This window comes from Herpailurus yagouaroundi, unplaced genomic scaffold (assembly GCF_014898765.1).
Source record: "Herpailurus yagouaroundi ecotype Mexico unplaced genomic scaffold, PumYag 77, whole genome shotgun sequence".
NCBI classification, from domain to species: Eukaryota; Metazoa; Chordata; class Mammalia; order Carnivora; family Felidae; genus Herpailurus; species Herpailurus yagouaroundi.
In genome coordinates this window covers 16,897,643-16,915,022 of record NW_024412388.1, presented here as the reverse complement: position 1 = coordinate 16,915,022, position 17,380 = coordinate 16,897,643, and the positions used below count along the sequence as shown (strand labels likewise).

At 53.8% G+C, this 17,380-nt stretch overlaps 1 protein-coding gene across 5 annotated transcripts in view; it reads right to left on the bottom strand.

Annotated features, from left to right (window-relative positions):
• Positions 1 to 16,720, bottom strand: part of EPHB2 (EPH receptor B2) — a 125,141-nt gene extending 108,421 nt beyond the window's left edge. For all 5 annotated transcript variants that reach the window (XM_040464437.1, XM_040464452.1, XM_040464442.1 and 2 more), the window contains exons 1-2: positions 16,656 to 16,720; positions 12,961 to 13,645 (exon numbers count right to left, since the gene is read on the bottom strand). In XM_040464437.1, the coding sequence (XP_040320371.1) occupies positions 12,961 to 13,645; positions 16,656 to 16,712 (742 nt within the window). In that variant the 5' untranslated portion in view covers positions 16,713 to 16,720. The remainder of the gene's footprint in view (positions 1 to 12,960; positions 13,646 to 16,655) is intronic.
• Positions 16,721 to 17,380: the final 660 nt, after the last annotated feature.

The window sequence follows — 17,380 nt, the reverse complement described above, 5'->3', positions numbered from 1 at the left end:
CGTACAAACACTGTCAGGCCAGCGCAGGCTGGGGAGCAGGGGCTGGAATTATGTTTAATAATGTATGAGCACAAGTAATATGGGAACATGCTCTCTGAGACCCCCAGCTCCAAGAAGGATTTGGGATTGTATGGGAAATGCTGAGTATCAAGAATAAGGACCCTCCATCCATGCCTACAAACACCCGTCCCAACCACAGAGAGACCTGCTGGACGCCCCGGCCATGTTGGTTCCCCCCCCCCCGCCGAGCCCACTGGAGGTGGTAGGAAGAGGCCCGGCCTCACTAAGGGTCTTTGTTGGTGTCTTCATGAACATCAAGCCTGGCAGGTATGGTCTCTCTGAGACTGGGGGAGCGGGGCTCTGCAATAAATCTTTATTTAGAACAGACCCTAGTACTCTAGAGACTGCAAATAGCGGTGAAGACAGAAATGCCTGTCCTCAAGGGGCACACATTCCAGCTGGGAAAGACAAGTAGTAAAGTGACAAACAAGTGAACATACAGTATGTCAGACGGTGATAAGGGTCACGGAGGGAAATAAAGCAGGGAAGGGGACGGGATGCATGTTTCCATGTGTGTGTACCCATGTGCACTCTTTTTAAAACCGGGGCAATGGGGGGGGGGGGTCTTGGTGAGAAGGTGACTTTTGGGCAGAGACCTGCAGAAGGTGAGAGGGATACCTGACAAAAGAACATTCCAGGCAGAAGAAACCACCAAGGAGACCAGCGTGTCTGGAGTGGAGGAGGCTGGGAAGAAAGACTGGTCGGAGAGAGAGAAGGGAGCAACAGGTCTGTAGGGCCTTGTGGGCCAGTTTTAGGACCTTGGCTTTTGTTCGGTGTAAGAAGAGGGGCCTCAGGGGGTTCTGAGCAGAGGATGGGGGTTGGGAGGGTTAGAGCCTGGGCATCAGGGTCCAACAGGCCTGGCTGTGGTCCCAGCTCTGACTCTTCCCAGCCATGAGCCTCGGGCAGCTCACTCTACCACCTGAGCCTTAATTTCCTCATCTGAAGAGTGGGGGTAACATCCTTTTACTTCCTAGTTTGTTGAGAACCAAATGAAGTAAGAAGTGGGAGAAAATGTTACCAACAGTGAAACACTGTACAAATATTCCAGGGGGAAGAGGACAGCTTTGGATTTCATTTCCGGGGCACCATCCATTAGCTGTGTGATCCCGGGTTGGTGGTTTTAACCTCTCTGAGCCTCCACTTGCTCCTCTCTAAAATGAGAATATTACCTATAGCCAACCTCTGGGATCTATAGGATTCAGTAAAGCTGGAGCGCCTGGGTGGCTTAGTTGGTTGAGCATCTGACTCTTAATTTCGGCTCAGGTCAGGATCCTGGGGTTGTGGGATTGAGTCTCACATGGGGCTCTGCACTGGGCATGGAGCCTGCTTAAGACTCCCCGCCCCCCTGCCCTGCTCTCTCTCCGCCCCTCTCCCTGCTTGCTCTCTATTTCTCTCTTTGGAAAGATAGAAAGAAAAAGAAAGAAAGAAAGAAAGAAAGAAAGAAAGAAAGAAAGAAAGAAAGAAAGAAAGAAAGGGAGAGAGATAGAGAGAGAAAGAAAGAAAGGAGGGAGGGAAGGCAGGAAGGAAGGAAGAAAGAAAAGAGAGAAAAGAAAAGAAGGAAGGAAGAGAAAGAAAAGTAGTAAAATGCTGTAAAAACCAAAAATGTTAAAAAAAAAAAACAAAACAGGATTCAGCAAAGTATTCTATACGAAGCCTAGGGCATAAGGCCTGGTGACTAGCAGGTGCTCAACCTGCCAATGTGTGTCCCTTCCTCCTTGGGCTTTTGTCTTTGTTATATATAGCTGGGGTCTGGCAGGAGGTACAGAGAGCTGGGGTAGAATCCTGACTGAATGCTGTGTCCCTGGACAGGCCATTTCATTTGACATCTTTGGGCCTCAGTTTTCATAACCATGAAGTTGCCGATCAGTCATCTTGGGCCCTTCACTTGAGGGAGCAGAGAGGACAGGAGACAAAGCGGGCGTGCTGTTTGGACACCAGTGCAATGGGAGTGAGTGTGTGTTTGTGGGCCTGTTGGTTGGCTGGGCAGACAAGTTACCATGAGCAGGAAACAAATGCATGTGATGAAAACAGTAGCACCATGCAACCTCCACAGGACCCAGTGGGGAAAGGTTGGAAAGGCCTGAGGAAGAGGCAAAGGGCCCGAGATACCAGACAGAGGAGGAGTCCCAAGGCCGACTGACCTTCAGGGAGACCCTGGTGGGTCCCCCGGCCCTGGGTTGCTTCATCTTCAGGATTCAGGAGCCAGTTCACATCCCACCAAACTCACCCCCACGTTCCTTTTCACCCAAACCTTGCATCTGAGCTGCGAGCGACTCATCCCTGGGGTGGACCACCTCTTCCCACCCAGATGGAGACTAAGGTACCCTGTGGAGTTTCGGCGGGGGGGGCCGGGGTCTCATGCCTGCAGACATGGAGGCCAAGGGTAGAGGCTGTCTGTCTCTCCAGAGGGAGCCCATGTCATCTAGTTCCGGTTTTGGCCCAAAGTGTAATGTGGTTCTGGGGAAGTCAGGTCCTCTCTTGACTTGAGTTTTCCTCGTCTCTAAAATGCCGATAATAACCTTCGCCTTGCTTCTCTCATGTGGGTATCATGCAGATCAAAGTATCTCATAGGGTGAGACCAAATGCTATACAAAAGCAGCCTCTAATCTCTTCTGGAACAAGGCAGGGTGTAAGTAAATAAATACTGTGCATATGTAAGACATTATAATTACAAATGGCATTTCCCCCCCAAGCTATGGAAAAAACCCCACCAGTTTGGTATAGTGTGAAGAATTCTCATTAGGACTTTAGGAGGCCTGGGTTCCGATTCTAGCTCTGGACCTGACAAGGTGAATGAGTCACCCCACCCCCTCTGCCCAAAGCCTTGGTAGGGCTCGAACACATGGTGGTCTCAGAGGGGTTCTGTCTGTTCTGCCGGTGAGGAATTAACAATATGATGTCCCCCAAGGAAAGCAGTCTGGGGTGGGAGAAAGGACTCGGGCTTCTCCACGCAGGTCAATTCAAGCCTCTTACCTGCTGTGTGGCCCTGGCCGACAGGCCTGGGAATTCCCCTCTCTGGGCCTGCTCCTCCTCTGAGGTCAAAGTTCATACCTAAAGGTTCGGAGGAGGGGGGAGCAGGGAGAAGCAGCAGGATGGGGGCTGAGGACAAAGGGCCCCGGGGAGGGGGTGCCCCGCAGGGCGGGGTGGAGGCCAGAATGGGGCCTGTGGGGCCTGAGCCAGCTGCCGCAGAGCAATGAAAATCTCTTAACCACACGGAATTGTTAACGGCTCCCAAATCCTGTTGTACCACAGGCTTAGAAAGGCTTAAACTGTTAAATGCATAAACTTCCTCAATAAACGGGCCTCTCTCTCCAGATCCTGAAGCCCAGCCAGATGTAAAGGCAGCGGCTGGAGGGAGGGGAGCTTCCCCAGCTGTTTATGGTCTTGCCAGAGCGCTGTGGAGGCAGCCTGTGACCAAACCATGGGCCTTGGTGCCTTCAGGGTCCCACGCCAGTCTGGGGCCGAGAGAGGACAGCACAGGGGCTCCGGAGTCAGAGGGCCTGCGCTCCATCCTATCCCTCCATAACCGTGTTACCTCAGACAAGCTGCTTGCTCTCTCTGGGCCTCAGTTTCCCCTCTGTAAAACAGAAATGATGATGCCTAACTCCCAGCGGGGACCGAGAGTCATTGAGACCCAGAGTGAGAGCTGCCTGGTCCACATGAAGCTCCTAACAAACGCGAGCACTGGGTGCCTGCCACAAAGCCTTTTCGCCACCTCCAAGAAGTGGGAGGAATCAGAAGCGGGGGGCATGAGAATGCACACCTATCCTGCCACCTCCGAGGAGTGTGACCGTGGGCCCCAGTCTGCTTCCTAGTCCGCTGGGGGACATTCAACAAGGTTACTGTGCAGTTTGAGAGACGAGGTGAGCATTCGGTAAATGCTGTGTGGGAGCAAACAGACTCTTCTGTTTGGCCAGAGGTTAGACGAGGGGTGGGTGCATGTCCCTCCTGGAGGTCTTCTGTCCCTTGAGCATGAGGAGAAGAGACCCACAAGGGCTTCTCCACCCCCTGAATCTCTGCTCTGGGACAGCATTCCATTGTGCCCAGCATCTCGATATGAAAGCAACTCGTCCTTCAAGGCCCAGCCACAAGCCTCCCTCTCCTACCAGGAAGCCCTTCAGATTGTCCCACCAGGGCGGCCCCACAGTCCTGAGTGTAAGCCCTTCACCGCCACCACCTCCGGGGCCCCTCAGCAATCTGGGAGGTGGGCAGGACAGAGTATATCCAGGCCTCACCGCATTCTGGTTAATCAGTTGTTCAGCGGTTGCAGAAAGCCAAGTTCACATTCTGCCTCCGCTGCTTACTCACTGTGTGGTCTTGGGCACAAGACCCTCCCTGGACCTCAGTCTCATCATTTGTGAAATGGAGCTAAAAATGATATCAACAGAAGATTCGAAAAGATCCTGGAGCGTGTAACACAGCACTGGGCACACAGGAGGGACTGCCTAGCCTTCAGGATTCCTTGCAGCCTCTGCCTCACTCAGCCCTTTGACGGCATGGAGCGCAAAAGCCTGGCAGTCCCTCCACCCTTCTCCTCTGGCCTACATTTCTCCTCTCCCCACCCCCACCCCCACCCCCAGCTGGCTACACCTTGTTGGGGGCGGGGGGGGGGGGGGGGCGGGAGGTCAGCAAGAGGCCAGGGTTAAAAAAAGTATCATTTCTGACCATCTTTTTCTGGACTAATTCCTGCCTTTCGTTCCTTTCAATCTCCAAAGCCCTGGAAAAATGGCTCCTCCTCCAGGGGGCCTCCCCAGCTTTCCCCAGACTCCTTCCTAAGTTCCCCAAGGCTATAGTAACAGAAGGAGCCATCTCCCCCACCCCCCCCCCCCCCCCCGGAAGTTCTAGGAAGGCAAGAAGGGCCTTCATCTTCTCTACAGTCCCCACATCTGGCCCAGGGTCTGGTGCACAATAGGTGCCTGGGGAGCTGTTATGAGTACGGCAGGACAAAACTGTTCAGTATTTCCTGCCCAGACCCCCGAGGGGATATGAAGACTATATTATCCCATGCCCTGATATTCAGTTCCTTCCATATAGTTGACCCAGAGAGGAAATTGGGCTGAAGTGGACCTCCCTTCCTTTCTAGGAATACCTACTGTAGCTGCCTCAGGGCCTTTGCACCTCCTCCTCTTCACCTGGCTAACTCCTGCTCCTCACTCGGCTTCCACTTCCAGAAGCCTTCCTCTGACCACCAAGGCCCTGGTTGATGCTTCCCTAGGTAGGTTGGGTGCCTTTGTCTGCTTCCACCTTCACTACCTACAGGCATGTCTGTCAACATCTCTAGACTGGGTGGTCTGTGAGGGCAGGGCCCATAGCTGACCTTTCCAAAAACCCCAATGCCCGGCCCAGCACCTGGCACATGACAGGCACTCAATATGTGCTAGCCTCCTGGTGGCCTCTCTAAGAAGCAAAAAAGTCACAAGCTGGTATTCAGTGAATCTCTGATGGCTGGCTGGCTGGACAGGTGAACCAGTGTATGGACAGATGGATGGAGGGCTGTAAACAAAGATGCTTTGAGAGCACAGGGGAAGGGGAACTTCAATTTTTAAGAGCAGAGAACTGAATAGCCTGAGTGTGCTGGCCAAGGTCCCCTCCAATCCCCTTTCCAAAAGGCTGGCCTGTGTGGTCTTGGGCCTGGCCTGAGCCCGGGGGTCTGGAGGGGATGCCTATTACCCCTCCCGCTCCCCCAGCTGGGCGTCTCCACCCTGCCCTGGAAGAGATGTAGCAGAACTTTCTGTGTGGGGGTCTGGGCCTCTCCTCCCACCCAGCATTCCAACCCTCACACCCTTTCCCCAGCCAGCACAGGCCCTGCCAGCTGGAGGCCTCCCTCCTCCTCACCCCAAGACGGACCGCACCCTACCCCACAGACTCGCCAGACGCATCTGGGCCACTGGTCCAGCCTCTATGGGAAGGGCTGGAACTGAAAGCAGGGTATGAAAGAGGCCACCCTGAGGTTGGCCCAGGACCCAACCCTGAGGGCCCAGAGATAACCCCTGGCCCCTCCCTACCTTGGCTGAAGGAGCACAGGATTCTGGGAGAAAAACAGAAAACAAAGCAACAGGCATAATATCTCCTACTGGTGAGCATGTGGGGAAACAGGCACTGTGTAAGTCTGCGGCCAGGAGGGTACCTGAGCGGTCCCTCTCTGGAGGGTAACTTGGCCCTGTGTGTCAAGCTCTAAAAAGCATTTGATCCCACAATTCCACATCTGGAAACATACCTACTCAAATATCAGTAATCGTGCACAAAGAGACAGGGACAATGACTTGCATCCCAGCATTCATTAGGAGCGAAAAATGGCCAGCAATTACATGTCGAACAACAGAGGACTGGTAAATAAATTATGACACATCTTTCCTATGGAATTCTAAGAGCCTTCCAAAATGATGCCAGAGATCTAACATGACATGGGAAAGTGTCTGTAAAATATCAATCAGTCAAAAATCCTTGTGTATTTTTAGCGGGAGTCCATTTTTTCTTTAAAATTAATCAACACGGGGGCCTCTGGGTGGCTGAGTCGGTTAAGGGTCTGACTTCGGCTCAGGTCACGGATCTGACAGTTTGTGAGTTCGAGCCCCGTGTCAGGCTCTGTGCTGACAGCTCAGAACCTGGAGCCTGCTTTGGATTCTGTGTCTCCTTCTCTGTCTGCCCCTCCCCTGCTCACGTTCTCTCTTTCTCTCTCTCTCTCAAAAATAAATAAACATCAAAAAATAAATAAATAAATAAAAAATAAATCAATATGTGTAAATACACTTAGAAGGATCTCCACCAGCCTGTTACAGTGACTATCTCTGGGTGATTTTAATTTTCTCCTTTTTGCTTATCAGTAATTTCTAAAGATTCCACAAATGACCTACATTGCTTTTGTGATAAGGAAACGTTTTTTTTCCCTCAAAATCAAAAGCTCATCAGAGGGGGGAGGAAGACATTCACAGCAGAAGACGGTGTTCATAGAAGTCCCTGTTTTTATTTTTCTAACACTTTTCTAGGTATTTTCTCATTTACTCTGCACAGCAGCCTTTCTGTTTATCCTGTTTTGCAGATGAGAAAACAAAGGCTGGGACAGGGTCAAAGCTGAGGTTTGAAATCAGGTCTCCAAGGCCAAGGTCAAGGAGAGGTCACGGCTGGGGAGGTGGGGGGTGGGGTGGGTGGGTAGCCGGGCTAGGAGCTGCCAAGCAGGGCAGGGTGGAGGAGAGGGAGAGGCTGGGAGAAGCCCAGCAGCTGGGAACTGGGAGTCTAAGCTGGAGCCAGAGGATCAACATGAACGTGCAACCGCCCCCCACTCCCAGCCCCTCCCCGCTGGCTCACAGCCCCTCTCCCTGTCCAAGCTAAATATTAAAAATCCCATTACACCCCGACAGTACACAGCAATCACGATCACTGTGGAACTGCCTCCAGATCCCTTATAGATGCGGGTCTGCCACTAGTGGTTAGGCTGGGGATCTGATGGGCAGGGGCAAGTAGGAGCTGAGGTAGGGAAGGAGAGACCAAGAGAAACTGGGATACAGAGACGAACTTGGAGAAACTGAGGCAGGAGCACATTCACAATGAAGCCCATGAACATCTGGAAAGAGTCAAGAAACAGACTTGGGAGCTTGGGGGGAGCAGCCGCTGCAGGGAAGGAGTTCCAGGGCCCCCCTCCTGCCCCCAGCCCAACCCCGCCGGCAGATCTGCTGACGGCAAGCCCCAGTGGAGACCATGATGTTGCGGAGACTGGGGACTTGGGTAGGAGAGGGGGGCAGAGTTCTTGTGAAGGAAGTCCCCAGAGTCCCTCACCTGCCAGCTGCATGCCCAGGGCAGGTCCCGATCAGGTACCCAATAAAAAGTGCACAGAGAAATGAACAGGGAGAAGTCACACCCTAGCACCTGCACCCAGTAGGGCACAGGACACTCTCCAAACACACCCTATACCATCATACCTCAGGGCCTTTATTCATGCAGTGCGTTCCCTGACCTACAATTACCTCCCTCCTTTCACCCATCCAAATCCTACTCACTCTTCAGGGCCCAGTTCAAATGTCACCTCCTCCTTGAAGCCTTCTTCAGAAAAGATGCTTTCTTTCTCACATTCTCAAAGTGCTTTGACTGGATGGACCTCATTTCTGGAAAGACCGTACTCTGCCTTATTCTCCATGTGTCTGAGTCCCCTGCTCACCCAGGAGCCAGTGAGCCGAACCCTGTGTCTCAGGTGCTCTCTGCCAGCCTTCCCAGGGCGGCCCCTGTCACCTCAAGTGACACCTCTTCCAAGAAGCCTTCTCTGGCCCACCTGGCTAAAGCAAGTCTTCTTTGTTCTCTCTTGCTAGAGCTTTTCCCCCCCTTTCATTCATCACAGCCCATAACTATTTTATTTATTTGCTCACTAACTTTTCGCCTCCGTCTTCTCCCATTCACCCACTCAGACTAAAAACTCATTCGCTTCTGTGTTTCCCAGCATCGGTGTGGGCTTGGCTCATAGATGGTACCCGATACATACAGATCTGCCTCAACTGACGATGGGGTTACATCCTGACAGACCCACTGCAAGTCGAAAATATCGTCAGTGGAAAACTCGCTTAATGCACCCAACGTACCACACAACATTGCTTACTCTCACTTACCTTAAATGTGCTCAGTTGAGCAACATCCTCTAACACAAGCCTGTTATATCTCATGCAATTTATTGAATACTGTACTGAAAGCGGGGAAAAAGTGGTTGCATGGGTACAGAATGGTTGTTCTTGCATCACTTGTCTGCCCTCATGATCGTGTGGCTGGCTGCCCAGCATAAGGAGAGAGTAGCAAACCAACTATCACCAGCCCAGAAAAAGATCAACATTCAAAATCTGAAGTACAATTTCTGCTGAATATGTCTCACTAGAGCACCAGTGGGAAGTCGAAAAAATTGTAAGTCGGACCATGGTAAGTCGAGCCTTCTATATTTGCTGGAGGGCTAAGCGGCACACAGAAGGTACTTAATATATGCTTGTTGAGCGGTTGACTGGCTTCTCCAGGCCCCTCCCTTCTCTACTATGCCCTGCACACAGTAGGCACCAGAGGAGGTTGGTCAGATTGAGTCAGTTTGGCCTGCTGTTTTGTGAAACGCTCAGGGCACTGGAAACTCCCAACCTTTTGTTAACCACCACTGTCTGTCCCCCCCACCCCTTCACCCTCCCAGGATGGCTGCCACTCCCCTGAGGACTCATCTACTTACTTGTCATCTGTCAAAGAGACTTTATCCGGCCTTATCTTCTCCAATTGTATTAACAAAGCAATGGATTTTTTCCTATCAAGTTATGCCTCAACATTAAATGGATCTTCCCAAACCACACTCTCCTGTAGATTCTGCGAATGACCCCTTCCATCCCCGAGGGTGGATGTTCCCGGGCTGGGCCTGGGGTCACCGATCTGGCTTGAAGTCCTGTTTGTCTGACCAAGGGTATGTTACCACACCACGTGTCTGAGCTAATGGTCCTGTTACAGAAACATGAGGGCTGCTCATGTTGATTCTTAGGGCGCCTGGATAGCTCAATTGGTTGAGCATCTGACTCTTGATTTTGGCCCAGGTCATGGTCCCAGGGTTGTGGGATCGAGCCCTGCATCAGGCTCTGCGTTGGGCGTGGACCCTGCTTAAGATTCTCTTCGTCTCTTCCTCTGCCCCTCTCCCCTGCTTGTGCTCTCTCTCTTTCCTCCAAATAAAAAAAAATAATAATACAGTAAAAATGCTGATTCTTAGCCCATCAGAGCCACAGAATCAGACCTGGGGTAGAGGTTTGCATCAGAGCCAGGAATCTGCATTTTAACTAACTTCCCAGTGGATTCTGAGGCAGAGTCAAGGCCAAGAATCCCTGAATTGGAGACTGGAGACTGAGAAAGCATGTCGCCAACCACCCAGATGTGAGCTGTAGCCACCAGCCCTACACATCCCGGGCCAGTGGGACCAGTGCCTCTGGGACTTGCGCTGGAGTAGCCCCACATCTGGGTGGCCGCAGCACAGGCCACGGCATTGGCTGGTGTCCTTCTGGCTTCCTGAGCTCATTAATCACACCCTGACTGGCCTCCACTCACACCAGTGGCTGGCTGGGCTAGGCTGGGCCTGGGGCAGGCAGGCTGGCCGTAGATCTGGGGAGGTGGGCTGGAGGGGGGCGGGGCCTACTTGCACGGGGAAGCTCGGACTTGGAGCACCTGCCTGTGCCAGGCGGCCTCTATGATGGCCTCAGTGACCCCACCTCCTGGCACTCACACCTCACGTAATTCCCTCTCCTGGAGTGTGGGCTGAACTGGGTGACTGGCTTTTAACAAAGAGAATATAGCAGAAGCAATGAGATGTCACTTCTGAGATGAGGTCATAAAAAGACTGTGGTTTCTGTTGTGGGTGCTCTCTCTAACGCTCTCAGGTCAGTCGCTCTGGGGGAAGCCATTGCCCATGTGCATCCCTGTGGCGAGGGACCAAAGCCTACAATCAACCATGTGGGTGAATGTGGAAGCAGACCCCTCCCCGGTGATGCCATCAGATAATACCGCAGCCCCTGGCCAAGAGCGTAGCCGCAGTCCCAGGAGAGACCTTGCACCAGAGGAAGCCCCCCGAAGCCATACCTGGATCCCTGAGCTTAAGAAACTGAGAAAAACAAATGCTTTTGTTTTCAGCTGTGACGTTCTGGGGCGACTTGTTATGCAGCAATGGGTGACTAGTGCACCTTTTCATCTGGGCACCTTCCGGTGACAGTTCTTCCTCTGTCCCTCCCCGAACCCCAGCCACAGCCAGGTCAGATGCTGTATCAGTCCCCCCTAACCCATGGTGCTTCATGTCCCCAGATCCTTGTAGATCCATCCTCCAGAAGGCCCGGGCCACCCAGTCAACATATGCCTCTCCCAAGACTCAGCTCCAATGTCACCTCCTCTGGGAAGCCCTTCTCTTTCTGTGCCCACTGCAACCCAAGTGGTTCCAATCAAAGTAAGTCAAAGGCATGCCCTCCCTTGTTCATTTACAGTCTGCGTCCCCTGCTACACCGTGAGCTCCTAGACGGCAGGGCCACAGCCGCATTCTTGTCTGTCTCACCCGACGCTCAGCACAAGGCCTTGACACAGAGCAGGCGCGGGCGAGGTTTGATGAGTGAATGAACAATGAGCGAGGAGTGACTGATTCTGCCCTGGGCCCACATGGCCCGCCACCTCCTGAGGCTGTGCACTTTCAACACTCAAGTATAGTGAGTTGATCTGTTATCTTCCCCCAGAAACCAGCTTTTTTCCCCAAATGTCCTTTTCCAGGACCGTCACCTCCCTGCAAGCCGGACTTCACTGTTTCCTCCTTTCCTGCACATGCCATCCTTCTCACTCACCCTCCTCACACCCCTTCATTCTAGCCTGGCTCCTTCCCTGCACAGTGGATGCCCACTCCAGAGAGCCACCACCTCTTGCGAACACGGCTGCTGCTTCCCCACAGGCTCCTGCTGCTGTCTCTTGCACCCCACGTGCCCTCCCAGGCACCTTTAAAATGCTGCTTCAGAGCATGGAGGGTAGGAACAGGGACAGCGGATGTGACAGCATTTTATGAAGGGGAGGGTCACTGCAGCTACCTCAGGCCACACTTTCACCGGTGCTTCAGGGACCCTGGAATAGGGTCCAGACTCTTTGCCTGGCACATGGGGGACCCTGGGACCCGATTGGGCTTTAAATCAAATAGGGCTTTAAATCACCATCACAGCTCACATTGTAGAGTACCTGCACCAGGTCGGGCTTTGTACACGTCTCGTTTAGTCAACATTTATTAAGCTCCTACTGTATACTGCAAGTCATTATAGATGCTTTACAGTCTTGACTTGTTGAGTCTTCAGAAGTACCCTATGAAAGAGGGTTTCATACTCAGCATAGGACAGACAGCTCATAACAGGGGTGGTATTCGAATGCAGGTCCGTCTACCTTCACAGCCTTCTACCACCGTGCATCGCCTCTTACAAACTTCTTAGGTTTGCAAACCACCTCCACGATTCTTCACCATAATAAACACCACCCGTACCACTACTGACTTAGAACGTTTCCTTAAGTTAACCAAAGTGGCACAGTGGCTAAGGGTGGGCTTGGAATCACACTGCCTGGGTAAGACTCCTGGCTCCCCCACTCACTCTCTGAGCCTCGACGTCTTCATATAAATGGCACTTTCTCTCACAGGGCTCTTGTGAGCATTAAAGGAGTTAGACCTAGAAGGTGCTTGGCCCACAGTAGAAGTGGTGGTCAGGAGGCCGGCTCACCTTCCCACCTGCGAGGATCGGAAGTAAGCGCGTGACTTGCCTTGGCCACTGAAGTGTCCAGAGGAGTGTGCACAGCCATTGAGGCAGAACTCTAGAGCCGGCACACAACCCAGCTCACACCACTTCCTTCCGTCCTCGTGATCACAACATTGCAAATGGGGGCTCCTCCATCCAGTATGGCTCCCAGAGGGAGGAATCCTGGAACCGACCCACGAGAGACAGGTAGCACTGGGTAAGAAATAAACATCTACTGTTTGGTCACTTCAATCTAACCTGGCCTCTACTGACCGATCCAGCCAAAGTCCAGTAAGTCTGAACTTACAACTGTTACTTACTGTGACTTATTTCCGCAAAAAGGAAACCACATCACTTTCGCAGATGGAGACATACAGCACCACTTGCCACTGTTAATAGTCATGTAATAATTAAAACGAGAAACGTCTATCCTGGCACCAACGAAAAGCACCTTGCACGCTCTTGCCATTCAAGAAGCGCTCTTCAAATGTCTCCCTCCAAGACAGCGAACAGTGGCTGCACGTTTGGAAACCCGGCCAAAGAGCGCCTCACGGTCGGCTCCAGGCCACTGCCCTTGCCAGCCTGGGACCCCAGGCCCAGGTCCGCAGCCAATACCAACTCCACGCGCTTGCAGGGGCACCTGCCCCGCTGCGGCAGTCCTTACCTCTGCAGACCGTGCCGTTCTCCACGGCCTCGAAGCCGGCTTTGCACATGCAGCGCCCGATGGGTACGAGCCACTCGCCGTCCCCGTTACAGTACAGCTTGATGGGCACGTCCACCTCCTCGGCATTGGCGATACAGCTGCCCCGGGCAGCTACCAGCGATGTGCTCTCGGCCCCCGACAGTGTCTCCTGGAAGACGGCGCCATTCTGGATGATGCGGGGGCACTTGCGGTAGAAGACACGCACGGCAATAAGGGACATGCAGCCACCGTAGTCCTGGAAGGCCAGGTAGAAGCCGTTGCGGGACACCGGCCCGAAGCTCCGCACCTCGGTGTTGATCTTCATGACCCGGCCACCCAGGTCCACCTGGGAGAAGCTCTCGTCGGCCGCAATGGTGTCCACCTTCACCCACGGATTCTCCATCCAGTTGGGGAAGGTCTTGGTGGCCGAGTCGAAGTCGGCCTCATAGTAATAGAGGTTGAAGGTCTCCTTGCAGGAGCCGGGCACGCTGGGGATGCTGCTGCAGTCACGCACGGAGAACTTCATCTCCACGTGGATGCGGTGGGCACCACGGCGCCGGATGAACTTGGTCCGTAGCCAGTTGTTCTGGCTCGACTCAAACACATTGCACACCTGGTACGTGCGGATCGTGTTCATGTTCTCATCGTAGCCACTCACCTCTTCCCACTGCGGGTGAAACGCTAGTCAGGTGGGGGAGATGGGGCTCAACCCCAGGGATCGTCTGTCTATGGGCGAGACACAGACCCTGCCTTAGGGAACCCTTCAGTCTGCTGGGTGCAAATAGGACTCTGGCCACTGGGGGCCTCCTAGTCTAACGGGGGAGGCACAGCCTCTACCTCGGGCATCTTCTAGTCTGATGATGGAGACGTGAGTCGTACCATCAGAGAACTCCCAAGCTGAGGTGCAGACATGGACTTGGCCCCCAGGAATTCCCCACACTGTGAGGGAGACATGCCAGTCTGATGGGAAGGGCACACACGCTGCTCTTGGTTTTCCCCTGATTTATACGGGCGATGTGACCCTCACTCCAGGGCAATAAAGGAGACATGGCCCCCGCTCCTGGGAAGCTCCCACCTGGAAGGAAAATTAGGGAGAGGCCCAGCCTGAGGGGATTCCTCTGCTGAGAGCAGACACAGCTTTGTGTCTGGGGAGTACTAGTCTGATGGGGGAGACAGAACTTCCACCTACTGGGAGCTCCTATTCCGATCTGGGAGACACAGTCCTTACCCTAGGGGATTCCCAGGCTGACAGAAGAAGAGCTCTCACCCCCGTGATGGGGAAGACGGGCGGTCTGTTCTGAGGCCTAAAGTGGTTAAGATGGTACCTGGAGGGAGACTCACTCCCTTCCTGCCTGCGGCATGTGCTTCAGCACCTTCCCTGGACCCCAGCCTGGCTCTCGCACACCCAGCTAAGGGATTCCCGAGCCCCACTGCTGGGTGGCACCGGGCAGGGCCACGGAAAGCTGGGGATGAAGGGTGCGGGGCACACGTCTCCTCACACACCCTCACAGGCCAACCCTCACGTGCTGAGCCTTTGTTCACACTTTTGTGCCCTCCTCGAGAACCCTCTCATCTTCTCTGCCCATCCTTCTGGAACCTCTTGTGGTGTTTGCATTCATTGGCTCTCCCTTGGGTCTTTGGGGACAACCGGCCTGGTCTGGGCGGGGGCTGAGTACTCCTGGCCCTCTCGGCCCGGTCTCCCCAGGGGGGCCGAAAGCTTACTGAGAGTAGCCATGCACCCCCCTCTTTGGCACTGGGTTGCCTTTACCTGGGGTAGACCCAAAAGAGCCCCAACAGCAGAGCACCCCCTCCTAGCCATGCCGGCCTGGGGTGGGTGCTGTAAGAGGACCTCATTTCTTTGTCATTATGGTCACACATGGTGCATATTATTATCTCCATGTTACAGATGAGGGAGCAGAGACCAGGGAAGTGAGGTCATCTGACCCAAGCCACACAGACCCAGGCCCATTCCTGCACTTGTGCACACAGCCTCGAAACACAAGGACCCACAAGTACCCCAGGAGTCCTGGGTTTTGCCCCTGCCCTGCTAACTTGATGTGTGGCCTGGGGCAAGTCACTTCTCCTTGCTGGGCCTCGATTTCCCCAGCTGGGTGGAGGAGGGGGAGGCAGATGGTGGTATAGAGGTGTCACCCTGAAGTCGGTGTTCCTTGTCCTTTGGCCTCCCTCGGATATCTGGGCCAAATCTGTGCGGGGCAGTGCAGTGGCCTGGGGAGGGCTGATGTTGTGAAAGGCCAGTGCCCGTGGGGAAGGCCGAGCTGGAGCCTGCTAGCCCAGCCTCTATGTCAGTGGTGGCTCTGAAGCTCCCTACATTGCTTCTTTTTTTTTTTTTTTTTTTTTGGTGGCACCATGTGACAAAGTCAGCCCCTTGTTACAACCACTGCTCTTCTTCAGAACTTAATTAGAGCACTTAATTAGAGCACTCTGCCTTTCTCCCCTCTCTCTAATTAACATGCGGAGGCCCTGCAGCCTAAACACCCCAAATAATTGCGTCCGGGGGCCCTGCAGCCCAGCCTGGCCTCATTACTGATAGGGTGGGGCTGTGGGCCCAGCCGCCTTCGCAGATGGAAAATTGGTGACAAGAAAGAGCCACAGAAAGAGGCCTGACCCTAGGGCCCTGCCTATTGAGAACACAGGCCTGGGGTGGGGGGTGGGGGGGATGTAGCTCCTTGGGGCAGCGGCCGAGTCCCAGTGGAGGCGCTGGGATGGCGGGGAGGGAAGAGATGGGCTGTGGGGACCCAGGGGAATGAGGAGGGAATGATATGAAAACCGGTGGCGAGGACAATGGTGATGGTGGGACTACTGTAGCTACTTATCACCGGGCACCGTGCAAGACGCCGTGCGGGAAAACCTCACACCAATCCTGCGCAGAGGACGTGACCAACATCGTCTTATAGATAAGGAAACTGATGCTCAGGCAGGCTAAGGAACTGGCCCCAAATCACATGGCTGGTGAGTGGCAGAGCTGGGACAGAATTTCAGGCATGTCTGACCCCACAGCCTGTATGTAAGCGCTGGGCTGGCTGGTGTGGGAAGAAAGAGGAATCTCAGATTGTGCCTGCTCTCGCTTTTGAGGGGCTCACAGCCTACATGGGCTCAAACCACTGGCCCCAGGAAAGTAGGGGGGCCATGGAAGTGGTCAGAGAGATTTTGGGGGAAGCCCTGTGTTATGGGTACGCAGAAGGCTCGGTCACAGCCCTGGATACAAACCTGAGCCCCGTCACTAACTAGGTGTAACGTCCCTGGCAGGCGGCTACACCTCTCTGAGCCTCAGTTTCCTTACCTGTAAAATTGAGGTGTTTCCTCCCCTTATTATTGGAGAAGATGTGTGTAAACGTGCTTCCTTGATACAGTATATGATAAGTGGGTGCTCAGAAAATGACAGTTCACTTTCCTCATCTGTAAAATGGGGGCAATGCGAATTCCTGCTTCTCAGCCTTGCCCCGAGGATGCCATGGGATAAAGGCTGAAAGCAGCCAACATGTTGTCATGGTAACTGGCACTCCAAATAGTAGGGGACCAATAGGGTGGGGCAATGAGGGGCAAGCCCCGGGCCCTGAAAGAGGGAAAGGGGATGGAATTTAGGGGGCATCCAGGCCCTGCAGCAAAACCCCAGGTCTTCTGAGGGACTGGGCAGGGCTTGGGGACCACGGACTCACCCCTGATGGAGGATGCACGATCCAGCCCAGCTCTGCCGTCGCTGTGGTCGAGTCCATCAGCGTTTCTGTGAGGAAAGCAAAGGGTCAATGCCGCCCACCTACGGAGTGCTGTCAATCACCCCAAGACCCCCACCCCTCAAGGGCCTTCTTTACAGAGCTCCACCCACTTCCATTGCGCAATCAATCATCTGGCTGTCCCGCCCCATAATCCCACCCACTCCCATGCCCCAGCCAATCGTCTGATGCTGCTCCTCCAGGCTCCACCCCCTTAAAGACCAGCTCCAGGCCCTCTACGCAGGGTCATGCCCTTTGCGAGCCCATCAAGTCCCACCAATCTAGCGACTGCCACTTCCCTCCCTTACTGGTGGATTAGGGTCTTAACCTGGAGTCTCCTGGGTGGGCTTCAGGGAGTCCACCAGGCAACTCCTGAAATTTTATGTAAAACTTAGGGTGTCTGCTTTTCAGCTTGCATCAAATTCTCAAAAACTGAAATGTGGGCCTTAGAAAGGTCTCTCTTTGGTCCCAGCTGAGCCCCATTAGTTACCCTACCTTGGCTCTCTGGCCCACACTTCCAATCAGGGACACCTTCCCCCTTCTTCAGGCACCTAGAGTCCTCTAGAGTGTCTCCACACTGGGGCTCCCTCCCCTAGGCCTCGGTCAACTGTGCCCCTAGGATAGGGCCCTAGGAGTGGAGGGGTGTTGAGGGTGAGCACTGTGCCAAGTGA